The 18,758-nt window shown below is 34.9% G+C and overlaps 1 protein-coding gene across 3 annotated transcripts in view; it reads left to right on the top strand.

Moving 5' to 3' along the window:
• Nucleotides 1-18,758, top strand: part of ITCH (itchy E3 ubiquitin protein ligase) — a 143,945-nt gene that overhangs the window by 47,627 nt on the left and 77,560 nt on the right. For all 3 annotated transcript variants that reach the window (XM_027867086.1, XM_027867087.1, XM_027867088.1), the window contains 3 exons: nt 14,555-14,696; nt 17,064-17,188; nt 17,987-18,124. In XM_027867086.1, coding sequence (XP_027722887.1) covers nt 14,555-14,696; nt 17,064-17,188; nt 17,987-18,124 — 405 coding nt within the window. The remainder of the gene's footprint in view (nt 1-14,554; nt 14,697-17,063; nt 17,189-17,986; nt 18,125-18,758) is intronic.

Raw genomic sequence — 18,758 nt, 5'->3', positions numbered from 1 at the left:
CAAGCTGCTAAATGAAAGCACTTTTCTGAAAAAGTCAGATTCCCACATCTCCCCTTTTTACGTGTTAACCCTGGTCAAACATTGTTTTGGAGGTTCTTAAAGTTATTGTTGAAGAACTAAGAAAGGTTTTTTTGGGGGGGGGGCTAGGCAGTGGGGTTAAGTGACTTGCCCAGGGTCACACAGCTAGTAAGTGTCAAGTGTCTGAGGTCAGATTTGAGCTCAGGTCCTTCTGACTCCAGGGCTGGCAGTCTATCCACTGTGCCACCTAGCTGCCCCAGTAAGAAAGATTTTTAAAAATTCATTTTAATTTTTGAGTTATTTGTGTTGAGGCATCAGAGGGTAGTGGAGTATAAGGAAATGATTGACTTTTATTGCCCCCCTCTGACACTTAAAATCTATGACTATGGACAGATCATGTTACCTCTCTGAGCTACCCTTTTCTTATCTGTAAAATGGGGATAATACCTATAGCATCTACCTCTCCTGGTAGTGTGGGAATCAAATGAGATAATGTATGTAAGTGCTCCACAGACTTTAAAGTGTCATGTTAATTTTTTAGTCGCTATTATCCTATAAAATATCATTTGAATACTTGGTTAAATAAAAAATGATGGCTAACATTTTATAAAATAGATGCATATAATTAGCTATTTCTCTGTGCCTTAAAATTTGAGGATTCCTACATCCTTTTAAAAAAATTCTATCAGAAATTTCCTTTTTCCTTAGATAAAATTACAGAGATTATTTTAATATTACTATGTATATATTTCCTCAGCTATCATTGATTATACCCACAATAAATTATAATTTTAATATCGCTATCATTGAGAGTGATTGTCTCACTGGCCTTGCCTTGTTAGCTTTCCTTAAAAACTTATTTTTTTCTCCTGACTTAATCTATTTCTGTTAGGAGAAGTAATGCCATTCACTCAGTTATTCTGCTCAAAACCTCAGGCTGTTTTTAATTTTTCTCTCCCCCTCACCTCCTACATTTAATTGATTGCCAAGTCTTAATATTTTTTGCATCCATTCCTTCTTATTTCTACTACCACCATCCTAGTCCAGGCCCTTATTACCTTACTTTCCACTTAAGACTACTGAAGTAACCATCTAATTAATCTCTCCATCTCTTTCACACTGCTGACATGTTATGTACAATTCTTCTTCACTCGATTTAAAGCCCTTCAGTGAGTTCCTGTCATCCGCCAAATAAAGTCCCTGCTCAGCCTGGCAATTGAGCTATGAGTAATCTAGTACCACTGTATCATTTTAGCTTTTATTTTACTATGCCTCACAATGAACACTAAGTGTTACTAAATGTGATTACTTGCTCATACATCCTTGTGTTTTCCTGGCTTTGTAACATTGACCATGATATTCCTTATGCCTACATGTCTTTCTTCCTCATTTCCAACTGTTGAAATCCTACTCAGCCACTTGACTTAGCTTCTAGTATCACTTCCTTCATATAATCTTCCCTTTTCCTTTTTCCCTTTCTCAAATCTCAAAAATTATTCTTCTTTCCCCAAGTAGCATTTTGTTTCTACTTCTTTTATGCAGTTGTCATGTTCGGTTTTGTCCTTTAATTACTTGATTGGGTACTTATCATTCCTCCATTGAATTATGCAGTCTAATCCAAGAAGACAAGACAGAAACCTGTCTTTATCATGATATCTTCCTCAGCATCTGGCACAGTGTTGTTCACATAGTTCTTAATAAATATTTGCTGAATTAACTCAGAATAGCAGGTGAGTATTGGGCAGTAAAAGGTTAGAGCCTTGCCCTATAATGTCAAGAATAATATAGAATCTATAAAGTATCCAAACTCTTCAAAGTTCAGATAGGATGGAGGTAATATAAACCAATAAGAATTGTATAGGATATAGTTTGTTGATGCATCTGTTCCACAGAGAAGTGTATGTATAATTCTCTAATTGAAAAGGGTTAAAAGTCATTTGAGGTCAGTTATTTTTATGGTAGATAAACAGAGTGACTAGATGAGAGGTTTAAGGGACATGAGTTATTAGAAAGATTAGATAACAAAGGGTCTTTGTTATCTTAATAAAATTTAAAACTAGAATTTTAAGAAATGAAATAAGGAAAAAATCTGTTTTCATGTAATTTGACAGAAATTTCAGTCATTTTTCATTTGTGTCCAACTCTTTGTGACCCTATTTGTGGATACTGGAGTGGTTTGCCATTTCCTTCTCTAGCTCATTTTACAGATGAGGAAACTGAAGCAAACAGAATTAAGTGACTTGCCCTGGATCCCACAGCTGGTAAGTAAGTATCTGAGGTCAGATTTGAACTCAGGAAGAGGAATCTTCCTGACTCTAGGCCTGGGACTCAATCCACTTTACCACCTAGCTGCCCTCGAAACAGAAAGACCCTCTTTTATTTAGGGTATCGTAGATACATGAATAAATTTCTGTAACATGCCACTTTCACTCAAGAAACATTTGGTGCCTGCTATGTTCCAGGTATTGTGCTAATTACTGGGGATACAAATACTAGTTTAAAAAAAGGTAGTCTCTCCCCTTAGGGGCTTACAATAAAATGATAGAGGACTACACACAAAAGAAAGCAGAAAAAAATGCATGGGGTGGGAAGGGAGGTAGAAGAAGGCATGATGTAGTGTTCTGGAGAAGTACAGAAGCAGTGTAGCTGGTGAAAAAATGTGGAGAAAAACTGCTGAGCCTTTTTAAATAGAAATCTTACCTCATGTCTCAAATATATAGGGAACTGAGCCAAATTTATAAAAATAAGAGCCATTTCCCAACTGATAAATCATCATAGGATAATAGACCCATAGTTTTCAGAAGCAGAAATCAGAGCTATCAATAGTCACATGAAAAAATGCTCCAAATCACTAATAATCGGAGAAATGCAAATGAAAACAACTCTGATGGTACCACCTCACACCTATCACATTGGCTAAAGTGGCAGAAAAAGAAAAACTGTATCCGCCATGACTCAGCAATACCACTGCTAGGTCTGTATCCTCAAGAGATCAAAGAAAAAGGAGAAGGACCTCTATGTACAAAAGTATTTAAGGTGCAGTCATCCTTTAACATTTGTGAGGGTTGGGGCACAGGACCTTTACGAATGTAGAAAAAACATGAGTAACTCTAGACCCAACCCCAAACCTTTGTTTTTAGTAATTCTGATCATATTTGTTTAATACACAAAACAAGTAAAACAACACATTGCACCCATAAAAAAGTTGCAGTTTCTACGTGAGAGAGATCAGAATCTTCACAGCCACTGCAGCAACTGCTTCTACAGAATTCCTTCTACAAAAAGCACAAGATAACAAGAATCAGTGTGGGAGAAAATCAGCTGACTGAATCTGGATGGTAGAAAGCCAAAGAAGAGGCATTCCCAAAGAGAGTGCTTAGCTTGTAGTTTTTAGTGCACTGAAACTTCTAACAAAATTTAATTGTTTATAATAAATTTATGTATCTGTATTTCTGATAGTGAATGATAAAACAGACTAATAATATACAGTATTTGTGTATTTATGACAGATTTTTTAAAAATTTTCTTTACATATACGTACGTCATCTACAGTTTTTTGTAGTACACTGCAAATCTTCAAAAATTCTATTTAATTATCAGAATAATCAAAACTAGGAATCTGAAACCTGTGAATGTCAAGGGATGACAATAGTTCTTTTTGTGGTGGCAAAGAAAATTGGAAATTGAAGGGATACCCATCAGTTGAGTGATAGCTGAACCAGTTGTGGTATATAATTGTGGTGGAGTGCTATTGTGATATGAGAAATGATGAAGGGTTTCAGAAAAACCTGTGAAGACTTATATGATCTTACATGAAAGTGAAGTGAACAAAACCAGAACACTGTGCATAGTAGCAGCAGTATTGTAACACTTAACTATGAAAGACTTAACTACTCTGATCAATACAATGACTGTGACAGTTCTAAGGGACTTATGATGAAAAACATATCTCCAGAGAGAGAATTAATGAATTCTGAGTGCAAATTGAAGCATATTTTTTCACTTTATTTTTATTGCCTTTTTTTTAAACATAGCCAATACGGAAATATGTTTTGCATGACTTTACATATGTAAATGAGTATCATATTGCTTACTTTCTCAATGGGTGGGGGAGGAGCAGGCAGGAGAGAAAGAATTTATAACTCAAAATTAAAAAAAATAAATAGACGAAAGCAAGATAGAGACCCTGGAGCCAATGGGCCTGTCTTCCTGTCAGAATGAGAGGAGCAGAGAACACTGTTGGGATAAGAGTACCAGGCAAATTCATTTTTGTAGGATAATGAGATTTCCCAATGATGTGTTTTCTGGGAAAAGAAAGCATAATAGAGAGATCTAGAGAAGTTCAAAAGTAGTGTAGGTACAACTACTCTTTGTCATTGATACACACTATATTTACTTCATTGGATGGGTGTGGGGGGTACAACATTAATTTTTAAGACTTTTTACTAAAATAGTGAATTATATTATAAAACTATTAACTGCTTTGTTGATTATGAATTTTAAAATGCTGCCTAGGCAAATTAAGTGAGTAGAGTAAACCATTTTTATTACTAAACTAAAATTTTATCTTGCAGTTATAAAATCCTACCTTCTGTAGTATTTGAAATTGAGTATAGTAGTCTGCGGAATCAGTCAAACTTGTTTCTAATTATATGCCCAGTTAGATTTACAGCTCATTGGATTTTAGTTTGAAGGCAGATTAAAAATAGGCAAGTAGGTTGTCTCTATTAAGATTGAGTCCAGTAGGGATGAGTACCAAAAAAGGAAGCCTGTGCAGAATAAGGCTTTATACTTCCTTTTCTTGTCTTGCCCCGGGTCACTATTCTGGGTAAACAGATAAAAGTAGGATGAAAAGGGGAATCAATCTTGGATCCTGGAAAATCTCCTAGCATATTTGGTCTTGAGTGAAAAATGTTGAGTTCACTGGTCATGGCACAACAAACTCCTTCTTGGAAAGTAATTTCCTTCTTGAAAATAAAATTTTCAACATACTTTTTGGTTGATTTTGTTAATTTTTTTAAATGAAACATATTATGGTAGTAATTTATTTCTCAGCCTGAAGGGAACAAAAACTACCCTGAATTACCCAGTGGGTTTTGTACTGTTCAGAAAACTAGACTTTCACCTTGACATCTGCATGTTGACTTCTCTTTCCCCATTACAAAAGCCAAAGAATAGAAATTCTACTATTATTTAGAAAGTAGCAAATATGAATTAACTTCAGGGAAAATTCATTCTACAGTCATTCCTCAACATTCATGGGTTTCACATTTCGCAATTCTGGTTATTCCTGAGTTGGCCATCAATAATTAAATGGGAATTTTTGGAGATTTGTGGCGTACTGCAGAAAATTCCAGACGATACATGTATACAAAGAAAACTGACAAAAAATTACCAAGTCATAAATGCATAAGTACTGCATATCATTAATTTATTTTATCATTCACTACCAGAATACATACATAAATCTATTATAAACAATTAAATTTTGTTAAAAGGTTCAGTGCATTAAAGAACTACAGGCTAAGCACTCTCTTTGGTAATGCCTCCACTTTGTCTTTCTGCCAACCAGTCTCAGTCAGGTGATTTTCCCTCACAGTGATCCTTGTATCTTGGGCTTTTTATAGGAGAAGGAAATCTGTGAAGCAGTTGCTGCAACTGTACCATATAGTGTGTGAGATCCTAATTTCTCTTGCATAGAAACTGCAACTTTTTAATGGGTGCAGTATGTTGTTTTAATTGTTTTGTGTATTAAATGTGATCAGAATTATTAAAAATAAAGGTTTGGGGTGGGGCCTAGAGTTATTCATGGTTTTTCACATTCATAGTCCTGTGCCCCTAACTCCCGTGAATGTCAAGAAATAATTATAGAAACTACACTGGTCTTCGTAACCAACCTTCTCAGAGCCAAAGGAACCCTCAAATCTATTCGCCACTGCTAATATTAGGAATTAGACTTGTAATAGAACAATTGTGGAGCTTTATTAAGTAACTTGATCCTAAATGTTTTGAAAACAGTAATGTTTATAGTCAGTTTAAAAAGTTAATTATTTTTTATAATGGTTTTTTAATCTCACTAAACTAACCATGTGTGGCTATACCATGAGTGAAAGGTAGTAAGTAGTATCACCTTATTTTTCAACCTGGGACACATGGTCCTAAGTCTCTGGACTCATGAAGACTAGGTCCAAACTTGGGGACCTCCCCCAAAAGACCAATATATATTACTTTTTTGGCTTGTTACTCATGCCCTAAGTTTATTCTTGGACATCTTGAATTTAGTCATAACTCATGTTTATGTTTCTACTGATGTGTAGAACAGCGTCCCCAGCTCCCATACTAGCACTTAAAATAAACTCATGTCTAGTAGAGTGTACATATGCAGAAGATTCGAAGAAATCAAAGGAGCCCCAATGCAGAAAAAATATAAATCACTCACAATAGCCTCTATAAACAGTCTGCATAATTTCCCCTCTTCTCTGGTAAATCCCAATTTTTCCACTCAGTTCTGCTCAGTTCCACTTCATGGTATGAACTTATCAGAAGGCAGTTGAACTTGATGTTACCATTGGGCAGCACTCTGGCATTGGAGGTGCCCTCTTTCTCTCAGGAAGAGAGGGATTCACTTGGCCTATCTTTTTAGTCTTTTAAAAGTTTTTCCATTTCTCTGTGTTTTTGTTCTGAATTTGGCAAACATCAACAACATAAACATTTCTATATTTAAAAAAAAAACAGAATAAGAGTGTTTGTATAGGAAACCCCACATCTTTATCACATATAGCTTGCATTCCTTAAAAAAATTATAAAGTCATTTCAGTATGTTGGTTTCAGTTGTTTGGTTTATTTGTATTTTCTTCTGAAGATTCTTCTGTTGTCTTCTATCATTTAAAAAAAAATTATACAGTGACTCTTTTTTTCCTATATAACAAGCAAAACCAAATTTACACATTGGCCATATCTGGAAATGTGTCTCTCAATCTGCACCTCAGGTCTCCCACCTTTTTGTCAGGCAGTAGGTGTCAGTCTTCATTTTTAATTTTCTGGTTTCATGGTTGATCATTGCATTGATCATAATTCTTGAGTCTTTCAAAATTGTCATTATTGTATAAATTGTTCAGGTTCTGTTTACTTCACTCAGCATCTTCCTAGATTCTTCCTAGATCTTCCCTGATTTTCTGAATCCATCTCTTTCCTCGTTTTTAATGATATTATAATAATCTATTATATTAATGTACCATAATTTATTTAACCATTCCCCAAGTTGATGGGCACCCAGTTTGTTTACAGTTCTTTACTGCAACAAAAAGTGTTACAATAAATATTTTTGTCTATATAGGTTTTTGCCATCTTTCTTTGTTCTCTTTGTACTGTAAAACAGGTCCTGATTAGTGTGAATCATGAATCCCATGTGAAGGGGTCACATGTATTTTAATTCATACTATTTGAAGTTATAGTTATGTAAAATGTAGCAATTGGTTCCACCCCAATTGAAATACACAGTTTTGATTCAAATAATGCAACTACTTCACAGAATTAATTATTTCTAGTAATTTGGACTTAGCTATAGTATCATTGGGTCAAAAGATATGTATATTTTAGTAACTTTTTGAGTATACTTTCAAATTGCTTTCCAGAATGACTGGATCAGTTTACAGCTCCATTATTGGAGCATTAATTTGCCTGTCTTCTCACAGTCCCTTCCTTCATTGGATTTCTAGTCTTACATACCACCCAAAATATCATAAATTTAGAACTGAAAGAGCTCTTAAAGGGCTTCAAGTCAGAACCCTTCATTTTATAAGTGAGGAGACTAGAGGCAGCAGGTGGTGAGCTGGATGGAACACTGAGCTTGGAGTCAGGAAGACACTGAGGAGTTAGTCTCAGACATTTTCTAGCTGTATGACTCTGGGTACGTCACTTCATCTCTGCCTTAGTTTCCTCAGCTTTAAAATGGGGATAATAATAGCACCTACCCCCCCCCGGGGGTTATTGTGGGGATCAAATGAGGTATTTGTACAACATTAGCACAGTGCCTGGCATAGAGTAGATTTTTAATAAATGTTTATTCTTTTCTGCTCCCCACTCCCCTCCAGGAGGCTGAGTGACTTGGTCAGGGTTATGTAGCTAGTAAGCATCTGAGGCAGGTTTTGAGCCTAGATGTTCTTGATTCCAAGTCCAGAATTCTATTCACTATGGTATGCTGCTTCTTTACAAACTGTGGTCTATCCACACTCGTCTGCATGCTGTTCTTCACACATAATCCTCCATTTTCCGTCTCTGTGCCTTTGAACTGGCTAATCCCCCATGCCTGGAATGCTTTCCTTCTGAACTTCCCCCTTTAGAAATTCTGATTTCATATAAGACCAAGCTCAAATATCATCTCACAAAGGATGCCTTTCCCATCATCTTTACCTGCTAGTGCCTTCTTCTCTAAGGCTGTATTGTATCCACTGTTTTAATCTTGTATGTACCAGTTTATGTAAGGGTTCTGTATCCTATTGGAATGTAAGCTCTTTGAAGGCAGGAACTATTTTTGCTTTTTCTTTGTATCCCCAGTGCTTAGCATAGTGCCTGACACATAGTAAGAAGTTAATAAATATTCATTGGTTCTGCTCTAGGGCAGTTATTAATTGTTTGATTGAAATGGAGCCTTCCCTTCCTAGAAATTAGGTTTACTCTTTATGCTTTCATACTCAGGACAAGAAAGGTAAAATGGAGAAGGAAACCATAAAAGATCTAAGCAGATTTATCAGCTTACTTTTTTAGACTAGCAGAAAGAAATTGTTTCTTCTGCAAGAGTCCACCCTTCCTCAATACAGACCCAACCACATCATTTTGAGAGTGGCTTTAGTTATTGAAACTCTAGGAACCACTAAAGGAAGCCTCCAAACCAACCAGCTCATATTTGGGCTGCTCCAGTCACCGAGACATAATCAGAAGTCTTTTGTCCTTTTAACAAAATGCCAGCGGCCATGTCCATAGCCTTTGGGAGAAGTTTGTACAATTGGAGGTTGTAAACAAAAGCTGACAACTTCCCTCCTACTCAACTCATTGAGTACTTCCTTAAAATCTCTAAACGTCTAGGGAAAACTAAAGATAATAAAATACAATACCATTAATACTAATTATACTTTACTATCTTTTCTTTTTTAAGTATTTTTGGTGATATATTTTGTTTTTATACATCCTACGGCCCACTGTATCTCTCCCTTAGCCATTCACAGAAAGCCAACTCTTATAATGAAGAATTTTTTAAAAAGGAAGGAAAAAAAATTCCATGTAACTAACCAACATAAAATAATAGTTTGATATTATAATGCAGTTTTCCATACCTATTGACCCCTACTTCTGCAAAGAAGTAGGTTAGGCTAGTGTCTTTTCTCTTCTTTGGGACAAGGATTGGCCTTTACCATTTTGTACTATTCAGTTTCTTGTTGCTGTTCTTTCCATTTGTGTAGTTCTAGTTGAGTGTGCTTTCTCCCCAGTTTTATTTTCATTTTGCATTAGTCCATACTTCTATATACCTTTTGAAACCATTAAAGCTTAAATAAGGTGCCCTAAAGTTTTTGGACAACCTGTATTCTTCATGTTCATTGTTTCTTTATAGTACAGTAATATTTCATTATATTCATGTACCACAATTGGTGAGCATGCTCTTTGTTTCTCTTTCTTTGCTACTACCAAAAACATACTGCTGTAAATATTTTAAGTTCCTTTTCATTAGTTCTCTCTGCCTCTTGGAAGCAGGATGATGGGTAAAAGCAACATAAGCTCTAACCTGCTTAGATTGAATAGAAACAAAGTGGTTTCTGACTTCAGTGCAAACTGTTCATATAAAACAAGGGCAGTCATGAGAGAATCTCCATAGACACTATTAGAATTTGAATAAGCATAATAATCTACTTTATTTTGTATTTAGAACAAAGTCAATATTGACCTTAGTGTTTAATCAACAATGTTTATCTTAAGTCATGGAAGGACTAGAAGAAAACCATAGACACGCAAAATGGCGATTATGGCAACAAAATCATTAAAAGGCATGCAGAAAATAAAGCCCAGGTTCTTTGGCTGAATGATATTTTCTAGTGAAAAATTCAAGCTTCTACAGTTACACCCCTGGAGTACTCAATTAGGTCACGTTAGGTTCAGTGATTAAATCTAAACAAATGACTCTAGATCTATATCCATAGGTTTGATGTATTCCTTTCTCATATTCCCAGCAGGACATTTCTACTTGATTTTTTTTTTAAACATTTATTTATTTATTTTTAGTTTACACCATTCACTTCCATAAGATTTTGAGTTCCAAATTTTCTCCTCATCTCTCCTCTTCCCTGCCCCAAGATGGTGTGCAATCTGATATAGGCTCTACATGTACATTCATATTGAACCTATTTTCACATTAGTCATGTTATAAAGAAGAATCAGAATCAATGGGAGAAACCACAAGAAAGAAGAAACGAACAAAAAAAAAAAAAGAAAAAAAGAGAGAGTGCAAATAATATGTTTTGATCTGCATTCAGACTCCACATTGCTTTTTCTAGATGTGGACAGCACTTTCCATCATGAGGCCCTTGGAGTTGTCTTGGATCCCTGCATTGCTAAGAAGAGATGAGTCTATCAACATTAGTCATTGCACATTGTGGCTGTTACTGTGTACAGTTGTTCTCCTAGTTCTGCTCACTTCACTCAGCATTGGTTCATATAAGTCTTTCCAGGTTTTTCTGAAGTCTGCCTGCTATCTACTTGAATTAAAAAAAAATTATAAAAAAGCGTTATAGACTTATTTCAACAAAAAAGTCAGTCAGATATAAAAATAGGTACGCTTCCACTATAAACCTTAGCCTTTAACAAGGCAGAACTGACCATATTTTTAAAATGCTCTAAATCAGTGGTATCCAACTTAAAAGAAAAAAAAAACTTGCTAGACACATATTGACTTAAACAAAATTTCACAAATTAACCTGGAAAGCTTTATATGAGCTGATGCAAAGTGAAGTGAACAGAATCAGGAGAACATTGTACACAGTAACAACAATATTGTATGATGAACAACTGTGAAAGACTTAGCTACTCAGATCCATACAGTGATGCACAGCAGTTCCAAAGGACTCATTTTGAAAAATGCTCTCCACCTCCAGAGAGAGAACTGAAGTCTGAGTGCAAATTGAAGCATGTTTTTAAAACATTTTCTTTTTTTCCCCTTTTCTTTCTTTCTTTCTTTTTTTTTTTTTTTGGCAGCATGGGTAATATGGAAAATATATTTTACATGTCTTCACATGTACAATGGGTATCATATTGCTAGCCTTCTCAGTGGGTCGGAAAGGGAGTGAAGGGAGAGAGAATTTAGAACTCAGAATCTTAAAATGAATGTTGAAAAAGAAAAAAGAAAACCACACATTAACATGATGTTCTGTCTTATTTTTATAAATTTTATTAAACATTTCCTAATTACATTTTATCCCAGTTCAAGTCCCACTCCAGAGTTTTCTAGCTTGTGGGCCACAAGTTTGCTATTTTGGTTCTAAATCACAAATCCCTGAAGAGAAACGTAAATTCTTTTCTCAACTTAATGGTATTTTATTTTTTCCAATTACATGTAAAGATAGTTTTCAGCATTCGTTTTTATAAGATTTTGAGTTCCAAAATTTTTTCCCTCCCTCCCTTTCCCCTTCCCCAAGACAGCAAGCAATTTGATATAGGTTACACATGTTAATCATGTATAATCATGTTAAACATATTTCTACATTAGTCATGTTGTGAAAGAAGAATCAAAACAAAAGGGAAACACCACAAGAAAGAAAAAATAAAAAGAACAAAAAACGTGAAAATAGTATGTTTCGCTGTGCATTCAGACTCCATAGTTCTTTATCTCGATGTGGATAGCATTTTCTATTATGAATCTTTTGGAATTGTCTTGCTGAGAGTAGTTGTATTTGTCATTGTATTGCTGAGAGTAGCTAAGTCATTCACAGTTGATCATTGTTCAGTATTGCTTTTACTGCATACAATGTTCTTCTGGTTCTGCTCACTTCATTTTGCTTTAGTTCATGTAAGTCTTTTCAGGTTTTTCTGAAATCATCCTGCTCATCATTTCTTATAGCAGAATAATATTCCATCACAATCATATACCACAACTTGCTCAGCCATTCCCCAGTTGATGGGTATTCCCTCAATTTCCAGTTCTTTGCCACCACAAAAAAAAGCTGCTATAAATATTTTTGTGCAAATGAGCCCTTTCCCCTCGCTCTCTTTTTTTTTGATCTCTTTGATATACAGATCTAGTAGTGATATTGCTGGATCAGAGGGTGTACACAGTTTTATAGCCCTTTGGGCATAGTTCCAAATTGCTCTCCAGAATGGCTGGATCAGTTCACAACTCTACCAACAGTGCATTAGTATGTCAATTTTCACACATCCCTTCCAATATTTATCATTTTCCTTTTCTGTTACATTAGCCAGCCTGATAGGTGTGAGGTAGTTGTTTTTACTTGCATTTCTCTAATTAATAGTAATTTAGAGCATTTTTTCATATGGCTTTAGATTAGCTTTTATTTCTTCTGAAAACTGCCTCTTCATATCTTTTGACCATTTGTCAATTGGGATGACTTGTATTCTTATAAATTTGATTCAGTTCTCTATGTATTTGAGAAATGAGGCCTTTATCAGAGATACTAGCTGTAAGAAAAATTTTCCCCCAGTTTTCTGCTTTCTTTCTAATCTTGGTTGTATTGGTTTTGTTTGTGCAAAACCTTTTAAATTTAATATAATCAAAATTATACATTTTATGTCTTGTAATACTCTATATCTCTTGTTTGGTCCTAAATTCTTACCTTCTCCATACAACTGACAGGTAAACTATTCCTTGCTCTCCTAGTTTGTTTGTCTCACCCTTTATGTCTATATCAAGTACTCATTTTGACCTTATCTTGGTATACCTTATAAGATGTTGGTCTATACTTAGTTTCTGCCAAATTGTTTTCCAGTTTTCCCAGCAGTTTTTATCAATAGTGAGTTCTTCTCCCAAAAGCTTACATCTTTGGGTTTATCAAACACTAGATTACTGTGGTTATTTACTACTGTGTATTCTGTACCTAATCTATTCTACTTATTCACCACTCTATTTCTTAACCAGTACTAGATTGTTTTGGTTATTACTCCTTTATAGTATAGTTTGAGATCTGGTGTGGCTAGGCTACCTTCCTTCAAGTTCTTTTTTCATTAATTCCTTTGATATTCTTGTGTGTTTAAATTTTAAGTTTTGTATTTTATACTAGGGGTCTAAATCCAGCTAACATATTTAGTTGCTAATAATTCAGTTAAAGTATGGATGTGTCTAAAGAACTATGGTTGACACATTTCCTAATTTATAATTAATCACTTTTCTAATTCTATGGCTATTAGAACCCTTAAGTGCATAGTATTTCATTTTTAATTCTTATTGATATCTTTTTTTTTTTTTTTTTTTTTTTTTGGTGAGGCAATGGGGCTTAAGTGACTTGCCCAGAGTCACACAGCTAGTGAGTGTTATGTGTCTGAGGCTGGATTTGAACTCAAGTCCTCCTGACTCCAGGGCTGGGGCTCTATCTACTGCACCACCCCGCTGTCCCCAACATCTTTTGTTTTAATATTACCTTCATTCCCCAGTATAGCCTCTACCCACTAGACAGCTATCCTTTATAACAAAGAATAATAACAAAACTAACCATCACATCAGCCATATTCATTGTTAAATAGAGAATGCCATAGCCATAGTCTCCTACCTATTCAAAGGGAGGGAGGTTCATTCTTGTATTTCATCTTTGGAACCAAGCTTGATCATTATAATTTTACAGCACTCAGAATACATTATTTCAGTTAGGATACATTATTTAATCTCATGTGCATATACACATGATTTGGAAGAGGTACATCAATGTGTCAAAGACTAGAACTCCAGGGATAGGAAGCTGGGTTGGCAGTCCAAACCTGAGACTTCTTTAATGAATGGTAGGTGACTCCAAGCCTGAATATTCCTGTGCAGAGTTCTCTGCAGTTGTGTTAGGAACTCTCTGTAACCCAGTTTAGAATTTTCAATGTCTAATTGTCTCAGAAGAGGAGTGGGATATTAGGTTAGGGTTGAGTATAATTCATTAGCAGTGTTACAAAATGATGATTGAGGTAATGTTAAATAAGCTATATCTGTTAACATTGCAGACTTGAGGCTTTATAACATACCTCAGAGATTCTGGAGTACTGTTATTAATAGTGACCTATTGGAGAGAAATTATATAGAGGGAAAAAAATTTTCAATTTCTTTTCTCAAAATGAGTGCAAAAGTATGGGATCAGACATCTGAGAGTGAATATGATGAATCAGTTTGGTATTCCTAAGTATCCTGTTGGTAAAACGAATCTTTTTACATTTATTCTTTGCAAATTAAATTGGTTATTAATTATGTAAAGTTGATTCTTTTTTTGAATGGTCAAGTGAAGTTTTCTTAACATCTTTTGAGGAGAACCTCACAGTGAAAACATTTCTTTTTTCTTTTAAATAGTCATCTCAGCGAAACTTAAAGAAAATAAAAAGAACTGGTTTGGACCAAGTCCTTATGTGGAAGTCTCAGTAGATGGCCAGTCAAAGAAGACAGAAAAATGCAGCAATACCAACAGTCCCAAGTGGAAGCAGCCTCTTACTGTGTAGGTTTGCAGATATTTTGTTGTGTGTAATTGTTTAGCAGGTAATATAAAGTATAATCCTAAATGCCTGTAAGCATAAATGTAGCCTTTTTTCTTACTTCCTCTTTGTCTTTTCACTTTTCCCCTCCTCTTCCTTTCCTTCCTCTTCTTTTCTTCTTATATTTCTTTATCCCTTTTTTCATTCTTCTCTCTTGGCTCCTCTTTCTTTTTCCATCTTTAGCCTTTTTTCTCCTTGTCTCCCATCTTGTATTCTTCTTTTTCTCTGTTTTTCCACAGTCTTTCCCTTTCTTCTCTTTGCATGTTTTAGTTGGGATTGGTTACAACAACAATTAGTCATTGTCACCATTGGGCAACATCTCTGGGATTGGAAGAACCTGAGTATATTAAAAGTATACATGACATTGTAGGACAGATTCTCACCTTCTCCTCTTGATCTTGGTTAGAGTAGGGAGATAGCCTGGTAGGAAGCCATCTTTGTGCTGCTCTTAGCATGTGCACATCAAGGGAGCTCTCACTGGACTTCATTTCTGTAATGATAAGATACCACATCTTTAATTGAACAGATTATGGCTCATTTATAGCTTCCGTGAAAATGTCTAACCTACTGCTAATTTCTTTAGAGTTTATTAATTTGGGGAAAAAACTTAAATCTTTGGTTATTTTTGCCACAGTTTCTCATCTTAGATGGTACTCTAGAAGTTTAATTGCAGCTAGATGAAAGTTAATAAATTTTGTTTTCTTTATACAATGACCTGTCAGTATAGCACTCCAGTGTAGAATTCCTCATATAATTAGTCTATCTCAGACCTTGGGCGAAGGGTTTGAAAAGTACCAAGCCATCATGTTGCAAGGAGGTTGTACATTAATAAACAGCCCTACCTTGTAGTCTCTCTGTGATCATAGGACTAGATCACCATTTTGCACAAACTTCACAAACTACACAAAGGCACATGACTTGGTCAAAGTTATACTGTAATTGAGAAGCTGAGCCATGACTTGCTCCACATCTTTTGACTCCAAGTCCATTGTTGTTTCCAGAATGCCATACTCCTTCTTAAGCACTGAATTGAGATTTAGGTGGAATTTTCTACTTTTTTATAATGGGAACTATACATAACAAAGAAAGAAAACACAGCCTGTGGTGGCTGGATCTAAGTAGGTGCAGGTGTGAGGGAGAACTTAATTCATCCTTTTGATGAAACATAGCTGTTCTGTAGTTTAGGTAAAATATTTCAAGGGCTTAGCTCATAAGTTCTTGTATTTTTTAGACACAGTAAAGCAAGTGACTGAGTTCTTTACATTCTTTCCATGTGCGGAAATTATACTAAATTGCTTTGGAGTAATTTGGAGATGATCCTCTGTGGTAAAATATATTTTCTAAATGGAGGTAGGATACATTAGATAAGAAAAAGTATATTTGTCTGATTATTGTTTTCTTTAGTGTGATTCTCCAGATTATCATGAGAATTCTACTTTGTATACATAAGAAATGCTTGTGGAAATAAGTTAAGAAAGTGAAGAGAAGCAGGATGGCTTAGTAGATAGAGAAATCTCCTTATAGTCAGAATGACTTGGGTCCAGATTTCTCCCTCCAGCACCTGCTGGGTATGTGACCCTGAGCACATTACCCAGTGGCCTAAGCAACTCTAAAGACTATTATGCCTTGTTGAATAATTGCTAATATACTTGTGTGAGAGAATGATCTCACCAGTAGCACCCTACAGATATGAAAGCTTAGGGCTGGACAAAAAAAAAGAAAATAAGGGATATGAAGTAAAAAATTATTTTTTGCGCATGTTTTGTCTTTGAATTTGAAGAAAACACAGTAGGAATGGCCACAGTTAGCCTTCGAAGATTTTGTGAAAAAGAGGTGGGAAGAAAGTGTAGTTTGAACAGACTTTTCAGAACTTGCTTTTGCTTTTTCCTTTACTCTCTTGTACATGATTGTGCTCTCCCCCAGTGTTTTCAAGAGTTGAATAGTGAACAGTATGAGGGAGGAGAATTGCTGTGCTTTCTTGTTCACTTTCAATGTCACTTACAGTTCCTGGTGCATATTCCACATATAGTGAGCGTTGTTCACTGACAGCAGCCTTTCAGAATATGGTACTTTCTTCAAAGGCATAGTGAAATTGTGAACATGTTGTAGCAGTTTCTTTCAGGGAAAATCAGGGTGGTAATTGATTCACCAGTGAAATTAGCCATAAAGGCATGTAGAGTTTTTTAGATATAGTCTAAGTCCTTATAATGCAAGCTGTATTATTAGAGTTGTGTTTTACTGTAGATATAAATGATAATTTCCTTCTTCTAGGTCATAGTGTGGTGTTTAGTGAAGATCGCATTTTTCCTTCAATGTTTTTCTCCTTTTAGAATTGTCACACCTGTCAGCAAATTAAATTTTCGTGTATGGAGTCACCAGACATTAAAATCCGATGTTTTGCTGGGAAGTGCTGCTCTAGATATTCATGAAACGTTAAAGTCAAATAATATGAAACGTATGTATGTAAATGAAAGTGTATTTAACTTATATGTACTTTGTCATAGCCTATATGGAATTGTACCAGACATACAAAACAACTTGTAATTGTAACAAGCACGTTAGTGTTTACTTGGATGTAGTTTTAACAAAAGAAAAATCTTAAGAAATTTAACACATCTTAAGGAAACTTTAAAGCTCTCGATCCAAAACAAATATGCAAATGATTACTCAAAAGTAATAATAATCATAAGAAGGTCTCTTGTATTCCCTGACTAAAACATTTCTAGAATCTTCCTTCCCCATTGTATCTGGTAAGATACTGTGAGACACACTTAAGTCCTGTGTAAATCTATAGTCTCATTTTCTCTTTTAATTAAATTAATCTGATTTATCGTGGTAAAAGATCTTGAGTTTCATGCTTGCTCACATTATTTTGTATCACTGACAAGTATGGAGAAAATTTAAAAATAGATTAAATGGTGACTTTTAAAATAGGCTATAAAAATAAAAACATTTGAAAACAAATTTCGAACTTTTGCTATTCCTGGTCAAGGAGTTTATAGCTTTTAGTCATTTATGCTTATTTTGCATTCAATTTTTTAAGGTATAGATGTCAGTGTAGATAAGTAGCCAGGCTTTTATTCCATATATGATACATGTTTTGATGTTCAAAGAGGACTAGAACCACTTATCTAAGTAAATTAATATAGTTTACATGTATCCAATTGATAGATGTAATCTTATACTTTTTTTATTATATGACAGTCTTTCAGTAAGATGTTTGAAAGATAAAAAAGACCTCTCTTTTCTATAGTTGATGAAGTAATTGTGACATTACAACTTGTGGGTGACAAGGAGCCAACGGAAATCATAGGAGACTTGTCAGTTTGCCTTGATGGACTGCAAGTAGATCCCGAAATTCTGACGAATGGCTATGCGACATGTTCAGAAGGTAACTCGTATGTAATAATGTAGTCACTATTGGTCACTCTTCTCCCAGCAAAGGGTAAATAATACCTTTCAACTCCTGTCATTTTGTCACGATAACACAAATATTTAATTTTTTTGTAACAGGTTGAAATTACTTTTCATATTCTCCCTTCTTTCTTGTGGATAGTTTCTTTGTATTATGAACTGATTGAATTTAGGCAATTTGGCTCAACATTGTTTCTTTTGGTTCTAGTTTTGTTTGTAGCTTATTGTCTGTCTTACTTTAATTATCCTTATTGCTTTCCCAATCTCCAGATATGTTTGTAGTTTGAGGCACTTAGTTTTATAAGTACCATGTGATGGCATTTAAGATTTTACTTACTTTTTAGCATTACGTTAACAGACAAAACCCTGTAATTTGACTCTAAAATTGCCATATTTCTTAAACAAGTAGGACTTTTGAATCAGTTTCTGTCCAGACCTCATTAATTTGTATTTTAGAATATTACTTCTTAAGGGTTCTTTAGGCTAATACCTAATTAATTAAGAATTTATTTATTCTTACCACCTAGGATTAGGTAATGGATTCTCCCATCATTGGAGTTGTTCAGACAGAGGTTGTATGATCACTTGTGAAGAATGTTGTAGAAGAGTTT

Source organism: Vombatus ursinus, unplaced genomic scaffold, assembly GCF_900497805.2.
Source record: "Vombatus ursinus unplaced genomic scaffold, bare-nosed wombat genome assembly UNPS02014785.1, whole genome shotgun sequence".
NCBI lineage: Eukaryota > Metazoa > Chordata > Mammalia > Diprotodontia > Vombatidae > Vombatus > Vombatus ursinus.
Note: the sequence above shows the minus strand (reverse complement) of the source record. Positions and strands in the feature narration are given on the sequence as shown.